This window comes from Poecilia mexicana, unplaced genomic scaffold, assembly GCF_051168715.1.
Source record: "Poecilia mexicana isolate PSO_F unplaced genomic scaffold, ASM5116871v1 scaffold_2, whole genome shotgun sequence".
NCBI classification, from domain to species: Eukaryota; Metazoa; Chordata; class Actinopteri; order Cyprinodontiformes; family Poeciliidae; genus Poecilia; species Poecilia mexicana.
Window position 1 is genome coordinate 56,973,035 of NW_028263371.1, and position 10,787 is coordinate 56,983,821.

The 10,787-nt window shown below is 41.8% G+C and overlaps 1 protein-coding gene across 3 annotated transcripts in view; it reads left to right on the forward strand.

Annotated features, from left to right (window-relative positions):
• glsb (glutaminase b) overlaps window positions 1-10,084 on the forward strand; it is a 32,446-nt gene extending 22,362 nt beyond the window's left edge. Inside the window, exons 15-18 of one of the 3 annotated variants that reach the window (XM_014973497.2) lie at window positions 6,637-6,698; window positions 8,374-8,450; window positions 8,882-8,945; window positions 9,015-10,084. In XM_014973497.2, the coding sequence (XP_014828983.2) occupies window positions 6,637-6,698; window positions 8,374-8,450; window positions 8,882-8,945; window positions 9,015-9,159 (348 nt within the window). In that variant the 3' untranslated portion in view covers window positions 9,160-10,084. Of the gene's footprint in view, window positions 1-1,151; window positions 4,155-6,636; window positions 6,699-8,373; window positions 8,451-8,881; window positions 8,946-9,014 lie in introns of those variants that run through there. The other 2 variants (XM_014973499.2, XM_014973498.2) reach the window with 2 other exon arrangements.
• The last annotated feature ends 703 nt before the right edge of the window (window positions 10,085-10,787 follow it).

Here is a 10,787-nt window from a genome sequence, read left to right on the forward strand (position 1 = left end):
TCTTTAGCAGGAAGTGAATCATTGGAAGTCAAAATTGGAAATAAAAGAAGAAAGCGCCATTAAAATTGAATTAGGTTTTAATAGGGAATTGAAATTTGAGAATGTTGTTTATCAGTTAAACAGCATTGAGGGGAAAAATAAGATTTTTCATTTTTTTAAATACTGGGATCATTATGAGAATTTGAGGTATAGATATTAGGATCCAATAGATGGCAGTAGTGCAACAATAATGGATGCAAGCTGCCGTTGGACTCTAAAGCAGAAGAAGAAGAAGAAATCGTCCATTTTCATTTAGCTTATGCTAGTAGCAACACGAAGGATCAGCACTTTTACTGTTATAGTTTCTGTTCGGAAACTTCCGTAATCAGTTCAGTTAAATCTAAACTGGGCAACTTTTTCTTTTTCAACCGTAATAAATGTGATATTCAGTTGACCTGTTATGACTCAGATTTTGGGTGTCCGCCCCTCTGCTGCATCGCTGTGGAAAACCTGGAGCGGCAGAGATATCTGCGGCTTATATGTGAATGTTTACTGGTTTTAAAAACAACCTTGGGGTTGTGGCTTATAGTCTGGAAAATACGGTAAATCAAAACATACCGGGCCACGGATGGAACCCTGAGGATCCCCACAGGTCGGCCGGCTTTCTCAGGATTTCTCCCAGGCCAACGTAAATTATGGGATGCCGTTTGTAAGTTAGTCAAAAAATTAATTTGGATTATTTCGGCTTTCATGAGAGAACATGGGAGGTTCTTTTTTCACATTTCCACCTTGTTCATTAATTTACAATGTCAGTTTCAAACTAAATATTTAGTTTGGAGAGAACTATTTAAATATTTAGAGAGATGAGGCCCTAAAACTAGAGTGTGTGTGTGTGTGTGCGCGCGTGTGTGTGTGTGTGCGCGTGTGCATGCGTGTGTGTGTGCGTGCGTGTGTGTGTGTGTGCGCATGCGCGTGTGTGTGTGTGTGTGTTAGCCTGTATGCGTAGCTCCTGGCTGGTGATGCGTTCATGGTGACCTCTGACCTCGGCTGTTGAAAGGGCAACGCAGCAAGGCGCCGCTGCTGTTGATGATAAACTCCTCCAGGTGTTTTGTTGTTGCTGATCAAAGCGATCGGTAATGAGACTAATTGATTATCCGTGTCGATTGAAACAGCAGCACCACTTCGGACCGATGGATTACGAGAGCCTGCAGCAGGAGCTGGCACTGAAAGCGCTGTTCTGGAAAAAAGTGTCTCCCACCGAGACGGACCAGGACAGCTCCACCACTGTAGTCTATAGGATGGACAAAGTCGCCGAGTGACCCCTGACCTCCACCGCCTGCTCCACCCCATACTTATATTTATAAACCATGTAGATCATTATTTATTGTTTGTGAAGCGGTTGCTATGGGGACGAGCCGGGAAGCTCTTTTTACTGTTTCATTTGGTTCATATTTGCTCTGACCATCGGCTTCATCTCACTCCAGATTCTGCAGAACCGACCGGGTTTTCTGGGTTTCTCTGTCAACAGGAGGCTCCGCCTCCAAGGGGTGGGGCAAATAAGCAAGCAGCCAATGAGGATGGAGAACTGGTTTGTGTTCAGATATGCAGAAATATTTTAGATTTAGACGGTATTTGCACAAGAATATAAGTGACATGGTGATGTGGTCTGCATGGAGGCTCAGTTATTGCTGGAAAGAGTTTTAATTTCTGGAAACTGACAGTTTGGATGAAGATTTAGGAAAATAAGGCACTTGTTTAGAAAAGTTGGAAAATTGATGGATTTTACAGAAAAGTCACATTTTAAAGCTATAAAATTTATTTAGTTACCATATTTAAGTAAATTATCCATAACACTTTGAAGTATTAATGATCAGCTGCTGTTAATTCTTTCCTGCTGCAGTAGATCCTGAACCTCCAGTCGATTTCTCTGCTTTTATTTTAATCAGTTTAAAGTAAAATGTAAATTTTCTCGGTTTTAATCATGAACATTTTATCGTGTGTAATTTCAATGCGTTGGACCCACGACCATGACTGCCCACAATTGTAGTGAGCAGAAATATTTTCAAAGAGCCTCATTTTGTCTCTTTAAGCCAGCTGAGCAGCAGTGCACAGCCTCTTTTAACTGCTGGAAGAGTTTAGTTTTATTTTGTCTCGTTACTTTTACAAATTAACGCTGTAGAGAAACGAAAACATTTTTGTTGCTTGCACTGGATTTTATTTAGTGACGTCACAGTAAATTGGGCCGAATGCAGATAGATGCCCGCCACACTTTCCAGAAAAAACAATAATAATCTTGCAGTGTACGTTTCTAAGGTGCAGTTTATCCAAAATGTTCCGTTGTCATCAACCCTCAGTCAGTCGGTGCTGAGACTCCGGTCGCTCCGGGTTTTCCTTCCTGCTCCGGGTTTTCCTTCCTGCTCCGGGTTTTCCTTCCTGCTCCGGGTTTTCCTTCCTGCTCCGGGTTTTCCTTCCTGCTCCGGGTTTTCCTTCCTGCTCTGGGTTTTCCTTCCTGCTCCGGGTTTTCCTTCCTGCTCCGGGTTAACCCTGCGTTTTTCTCGGCTGCTTTCCGAATCCGGCAGGTTTACAGAAAATCTGCAGAAGTTTTGCTGCTTTATAAATAACTGACAGAAACGAGGCTTTAAACCTCAAAACCTGTTTGAACGTGAAGATCCTCAGAAAGCTTGAAGGAAAGTCTGACTAAACCTGGTCTGGATGAAGAGTTTTGCACAATGCTGTAGTCCTCTTCATTTCCCATGATCCTCCACTAGGGTCAAAGGTCAACTAAATGATCAGAAAGGAAAACAAGCTGAAATCTGTTCATTGTATCACTAAATTATCAGTGGATCTGTTTCTTCTTCATGGCTGTTGGTGAGATGATTGCAGCAGCGTTTTATTCCAGGCTCTGGTCTCGGTTCTGGTTCTGGTCTCGGTTCTGGTTCTGGTCTCAGGCCTGCAGTGTGTTGTCAGTATTCCTGATCCGTTCTGCGATGCTCAGAGCAGCATCTGTATTTTGCTTTCTGGCTTCTTTTGTTTGTGTTGGATGGAAACTTTGGCCGGTTGCTGTCGCCCCCTGCAGGAACCTGAAGGCGTTGCAGGTGAAAGGGCTTAATGGTGGCTGCACCAGTTGGTGCTGGAGCCGTTCAACTGGTTTTAGGGTGGAGTTGAGCTCAGAGAGAGAGAGCTGCTGGAGCAAAAAATCTGATATGTGAAAATGTTTTTTACTTTGTTACATTTCTACTCTTTTATTTTTGTCTTTTGTCTGTAGTTAAAGATTCAAAGCTTCAGCTGCTTTAAGGCCCCTTGGAGACGATTTGAAGCTAAATCAGGTTACAGCATGATTTCACTGTAAATAGACAAAACTTTAACCAAAATGAATACAAAGTTAAATTGCAGAGTTGTAACTCGGTGTCATCGGCGTAGACATGAATTTTAAGTCTCCTTAGGAAGGAAGGAACTGGTCTGAGGATGGATAAATCATTTGTTGACTCAGATTCTTTTTTGAGGAATGAATTAAAACGCCGTTGATTTTCTGCTTTTCCACTCTGCATAATGCGCTCCATTAAATCCTTGGGGGTCATAAAGTTAAATTTGTAACACTTTAAATCAGTTTGTTGTTCTGAAATCGACGTTTCCCTACGATCTGCCGTGATTCATGAATCGTCTCAGCGTGTGAGCTTAACGCCGGCGGAGCTTTTGAATCTTTTACTGATTGTTCTCATGAAAATCATCCGTTTTTGTTTTCTGCTCATGTCATTCCGTTTCTTTGAATTCTCATCCTGCATGCTGAGTTTTGTACAGAATGTTAAATGTTTTTATTTTCTCCATTCTTATGTTGATTCTCGTGCTGAACCTTTTCTTTCTTTAAGAAATGTTGCTACAGATGCAACTTGGATGAATAGGGATCATTTCTGCTACTGTCTGACTGGAACTGTGAGGTTTCTGGACTCAAACCAAAGATTTCATGTTTAATTATGAAAATAAACTCGTTTCAGGTTTTAAATGTAGAAATGAAACCTTACATTTCCAGGTGTTTATGTTTGTGATTGTGTATGAAGTCTCCATGAATCCATCATCTGTCTGATTGGAGCAGACGTGACAGTCTGTTGTTCATTTGATTTTTCTTGTTTTGCCATTTTTGTCTCATGTATGAAATAAAATAAAGCTCTTATCTATCAGCTTCCTGTTTTGTTCCACAACTCTAACTTAACCCACAGGGATAAATTGCAGTTTAGTTCCTACTGGGTGTTTGAAGCTGTTGGTCATCATCATGGGGGCGGAGCTTCAGGGTTACATCAGTAAGGGTTGCCACAGGGTTTGCTACTGGGCCCATTTCTTTTTAGTTTATCGTTTATTAACCATCAGGGAGGAGTTCAGAGTAGAGCTGCTGGATGAACAGATGGTTGGATGAATTGATTACTTTATTTACATTTAAAACAGTTTTTCTTAGAAGTCCAATAATAACGATGATCCAAATATTTTCATTCTAGTCTTTACCAGTGAAGTAAAGACTATCCTGAACCGGAAAAAGAGCGTTCAGGAACAAAAACTGACCAGATCAGGAGGACACAAAGGGAACTTAAAATCTGCCTGAAGGAGGCTAAAGAGACGTATAGGAGGAAGCTGGAAAAGAATTTTAGTGAGAACAACATGCGAAAGGTGTGGAACAGTATGAAGACTAACAGGCTGTAGTGGTAAGATGGCACTGCAGCGGATGGGGATCCTGAGAGAGCCAACGAACTTAACATTTTTTAAATCGGTTCAGCTCCCCCCAGGCCACCCCCACCTTTTCCCAATTCCCCTCCAGCCCTCCTACCCATCATTCTTCCACCTCTACCTCTCCCCCTTCTGCCGTTATTTCCTGCTCACCTTCACTATTTGCTCTCACCACTCATCCTCCTCCTTTTACCGCTGACCAGGTACGGACTGAGCTAAGACGACTCCATCCTAGTAAGGCTGCAGGACCAGATCGGGTGTGTCTGAGGGTTCTAAAGGCCTGTTCTGTGGAGTTAGGAGAACCTACAGCATGTCTTTAACCTGAGTCTGCGACTGGGTGTGGTCCCCACCCTATGGAAAACATCTTGCATAGTTCCTGTTCCAAAAACGGGTTGCCCAAGCGACCATTTGGTTCGCTGGATAATGGATTACTTGACCAACAGACCACAGTTCGTCAAGACGGCGAACTGTAGGTCCACCATTCTGACCAGCAACACAGGGGCTCCACAGGGCACGGTTCTTTCGCCCCTCCTCTTCACCCTCTACACCTCTGACTTTAAATACAACTCGGCTACATGCCACATGCAAACATTTTTGGACGATGCTGCCATTGTGGCGTGTATAAAGGAGGGTGGAGCCTGGTGAAGGACTTCGGAGCATGGGGCCACAGGAATAAACTCCAACTGAACATCTCTAAAACAACAGAGATGGTTCTTGATTTTCGTAGGGTGCCCCTCTTGCCTCAGCCTACCACCATTGATGGCATTGAGGTAGAGGTGGTCAGATCATATAAATACTTGGGCCTACAACTGGACAATAAGCTGAACTGGTTTTCCAATACAGACAATGTAATAAAGCACAGAGTAGAATGTACTTCTCGAGGAGACTGGCCTCCTTCAATGTGTGCTCTAAGCTCCTGTACATTGTGTCGACTGTTATATTCTATGGTGTTGTTTGTTGGGGGGCAGTGCAAAGAAGAGGGACATACAGAGATTGAATCGCCTCATCCGCAGAGCTGGCTCTGTGGTCTGTGTGAGCCTGGAGTCTGTGGAGACAGTGGTGGGACAGAGGACAATGTCCAAACTCAGTTTAGTCCTGGAGAACCCAAGACATCCCTGCATACTGTCCTCTCCAACCAGAGCAGCTCCCCCAGTGACAGGCTTCTCTCACTGGGATGTTCAACTGAGAGGATTAAAAACTCCTTTGTCCCACCGGCCATCAGGCTTCACAATGCTGTGATTTCTGGGAGGGTTAAGGGAGGGAGACGGAGTAATTAGCATTTTTAATGTATTTATTGTATTTAAGTTCTTTTACTAGACCATTTTTAATGCGTGTGGATGTGAATTAATGTGTGAGCAACAGACAATCTTAATTTCCCTGTGGGATTAATAAAGTTTTTACCTTACCTTGACAGAAAATGGAAATAATCTGAGAATTTAAAACTAGAAAACGTGGATTTCTTATTTCACTTTAACTTTATTAAAACTAGCTTTGGGGATCCTGACTCCATGGTTATGACAGCTGGGTTTTATAACGAGCTGCTAAACCAGTAGAAACTTCATAAACCAGTTTTAGGTTTCTCCTGGGAATCCAGAACGTCATCATGACCATTTTAAATGTCTACGGTGAGATTTTACAACCTGTTAGATGTTCAGGACTTTCACGCATTGAAGTGTGCAAAAAGTCTGATTTTTCTGTATCCATACAGTATTTATATTCATCCTGCAGGTTAATTTCTATTGCTTTAACTTCAACGCTTCAAAGAAGGTTAAATTTAGAGGTGAACAAAACTGATCTTATTGGTTTTCATATTTACAAACAGTTTAATGTATTAATTTTGAGGCGGATCATCTCCATCAGTCCGTCTCCAACATGTCGCAGCGGTTTGTCCTCCACCCGGAAGCCATCGGTTTGTGGGCCTGATGTCTGTGATTGTGTCCTCAGGTGAAGTCTGTCATCAACCTGCTGTTCGCTGCCTACACAGGAGACGTTTCCGCCCTGAGGAGGTGAGCATTTCTCCCTCTGAATCCAATGTCAAGGTTTTACTCTCAGAAGCTCTGCACTGACGCAGCTGTGCGCTTTACCGCCCTCTAGTGGCGACACAACGAGCATGTCTACTGTTTTTAGATGTTACTGGTGGCCACTTTATGACTACATGTATGATCCATTGGCAGTAACAATTCCCTTCATTTAGCCTGTCTAAAGGGGCTAAAGTTTTTTTCCACGTTATTTATTCATTTGTAAAAAAAAAAAAAAAATCAAATAACTAATCTGCAAACTACATATTTAGCTGTGGAAATTAACTTAAATATTTAACTATCAAGCTAACTTCAGTTCAGAGCCATTGCTATGTAAACGATGGGAGCAATTAGCTCTGAGCTTTTCATCTAACTGTATGTTTAGCAAGCTAAATATTTAGTTTGGAGCCATTGATGCTCAGAGTTACTGAGGAGCTATTTAACTAAATATTAGTTCAAAGTAGTTAGCAAGCTAAATATTTAGGTAGTGCAGAGATAAATATTTAGATATTTATCTAAATGTGAATTTGCATTTGCTTGCCAACAAGCAGAAGTGAACTACCAAAATAAAACTCACCTGGTATAAATTACATTTTTAGCTATTGGAATAACGCTCAAGAGAAATTAATTTAATCAGAGAATGTCATGAATGTGTGTGCAGGGCTGCACCGATTGCAGCTTTCTGGCCGATCCCTGGTTACCGATATTTAAAAAGCCTGAGCTGCTGATTTTGGTTTTGGTTGATATGAATTTTTTTGTCTGAAATGTTGCTAAATATAGCAAGAAAGTCACTGAGTTTCCACAGTGGGTGAATATTGTTAACTGTAAAGGTTCAGACCTGGTGGGTCTGTCAGTCAAACCTCTCACTGCAGAGCAGGAGAGGACAGAGGCTGAGTTATAAAGATCAGCTTCACATGTAAGTATCAGCAGATCATGATCCGCCAAAATTAAGGAAATCGGTCCCAGAAATCGACTGGTGGATAAATCAGTTGGCCAATAAATGTATCCTATATTATACATGTATATAATGTAAACAGCCAGAGATGCAATCAGCTTATAGCAGGTGTGTGAATGATCCAATGATCGGACTGCTGACTGCAGCCGGTCCACATTGTTAGCAGAACTACAGGGCCCCAAAACCACATTTTGCTTAGGGCCCCATGGAGGCCTGGGCCGGTCCTGTGCCTCAGTGTCTCCAGCAGCAGTTTCTCAAGACCCAGTTTTTATTTTGGTAGTCCACTTCCGTTTATTGGCAACTGTGTTAGCATATTAGCTATTTAGCTCTAAGCTTGCTAAGCAGTATTTGACGATAACCTGCAGGTCCAGTCAGAAGTTCACAAACTTTTCAGAGCAATGAAGATTATATTAAAAATAAATCTTAAAAAAGATTTATTTCAGATTGTCTTTTCTTTAAATGTCCAATAACCAGTTTTGTGTGGATCTGGGATCGTTCCTGCTGGTCTACATGATCCAATTTCACCTCAAACAGCAAAGTTGAGGAAACTTAACAGTGAGGATGATGACCTCCAATCCAAGCTGGTTCTGATTGGATACATCCGGCTGACACGGTTCAGTTCAGAACCCAGACCTGTGACAGGTTCTGGTCTGACGGGACCAGAAAACCGGCTGAAGACACGTGCGCGTGTGTTTGTGTGTGTTTCAGGTTCGCCCTGTCCTCCATGGACATGGAGCAGAGGGACTACGACTCCAGGACGGCGCTCCATGTCGCAGCAGCTGAAGGTAAACCGGAACCAGAACCTTCAAAAGATCTAAAGTATCATGTCTGATAGAACATTCACTTAAGTCTGAGCCAGGACCGCACAGTATTCTGGGAGATGTAGGCAGAGGAAAGGCTTTAGCCGTGCAACCTCTCACGGCTAGCTAAGCTAAATTGGGTGGCATCAACTCACCTGCTCTTTGGTTACCTAGCAACTCGGTCATTCTTTGGTTGCCTAGTAACAACCTGCTGAGTCACTTTCAGGTTTCTCCATCATGCCTCAAAATTTGCTTAAAAATAAAAAAAGGCATGGAGTGAAAATTGTAAAACAGGAATGGTCACTCTACCAGTTTGGCAGGATTTTACATATTTGAAACAAAACTAAATAAATCTGTCAGCCATATTGTCGTTCAGTTACCCAGCAGAACCAGTTAGCGTCTCTGTCTGCCTTCAGGACACCTGGAGGTGGTCCGCTTCCTGCTGGACGCCTGCAAGGTGAACCCGGTCCCTAAAGACAGGTGAGTTCCGCCCAGCAGGTCCATTATTCGGTCCGGCCTGGTTCTGAGTCCAGCCTGTCCTCCGGCCAGGTGGGGCAACACGCCGCTGGATGAAGCCGTGCAGTTCGGCCATCACGACGTGGTCGCCGCCCTGCAGCAGTACCAGGAGAACTACAACCCGGCCGACGGTTCTGACAAGACGAGCAACGAGAAGAACCTGGACAGCCTCCTGTAGAACCGCCGGATCCTCCGGAGAAAACCCGCTTCAGTGGCTTTGCTTTGTGTTTCCGCCTGTATCCTGGTGTAATGTGTGTGAGCTTCATGCAGCGTCTGTAATCCAGTGTTTACAGTATATTTACACATATTTATATGAATATGAATATATCAAGTCAGGGATGGGAACCAGAAACCTACGACAGCATCAGGGCCAGATGGAAAACAAAGAGATGAGCACATTTCAGCCAAACAACTCTGAGATTGATCTCAGAAAATTTCTAGTAAACCAAACACGGACATTTCTGAGTTTGAATAGTCAAAAAATATTGGAAAAAAATCTCAGAAATTTTTATCTCAAGTTTTCTTGAAAAACAGGAAGACTTCTGAGCTTGAAAAATCTGAAATTTGCTAGAAAAAAATTGCTTGATAAAATCTCGGAAATTTTGACACTCAAATGCAGAAACACAAAGAAATTTCTGAACTTGAGAAGTCTAAGATTTTCTGTTTGAAATTCAGAAAATGTCCAAGTCAAACATTTTCAGAAATCTGTTTTTGCAGAAAATGTGAGTAAAAATTTATTTTATTTTTCTATAAAATGTTTTGACTTTTCAAACTGAATTTTTTTCTAGAAAGTTTATGAGATAAATCTCAAATTTTTTTGGTGGGCATTTACTCCTTTTGTCTACCTACCGCGGCACTTCTGCGTTGTCATAGAAACCAGGTTCTGCTTATGTGAGTTTGTGTGAAATCTTTGGCGTTAATTGTTCCAGGTATCTGTTCTCTGATTGGCTGACGGCCGCAGACGTCGTGCGGCTCCTCTGACGTCAGATGATTGTATCCTGAATGTATTTTATGACGACGGCGTCGTCGGTGCACAAAGACTTTGAGACTCATGTTTGTGTAATTTATTCAATTTACAATAAAGTTTTTTCTCTTTGGTTGCATTCTGACTCCAGACCAAAGGTGGCGCTAGTTTTTTGTTGTTGTCAGTCAATTTTAATGATGGGTCGGAAGAAATCTAGTCATATTCTCTCATCATGGGCCGTCACAGGCCCATAATGAGAGAACAAAAATCTGGAAATTTCTGCCAAAACGTTGAAATTTTGTAGAAAAAAACAAGGAAATTTCAGGCTCCAAAAATTGGAAATTAGGAAGAAAAAACATGTTTTTACATTAATCTCAAATATTTTCTAGATAAAAACTTGGAATTTCAGAAATCAAAAATGTTCAACTTTTGAAACTCAAAAAATTTGCACATGCAAATATTTATGTGTTTTTTAATTTAAAAAAATCCTGATTTTCTTTCTAGAAAAAAATTATTTGATTAAGTTCCAAACTTTTTTGTTTTTTGGCAGAAATATATTAAGCTGTCGTAGTTTATATCCATCTGTTTGTAAAAATAATATTTAGGGTATGTACGGATAGACTGAGAACACAGAGAGGTCAAAGGTCAGAGCTGAAGATTCATGGCGACATAAAAACATCAATGCTAATGGGCTGTAACACCATGGTATTTAGCATGAGCTAATGCTAAAGCAATATACATAACTCTCATGTGACGTCACACTTCCGAGAACTTTGTAGCCGACAGCCATCTTGGTAGGTATCCATCACTAACTCTCATTTACTGTAGTACTTACTGCCAAA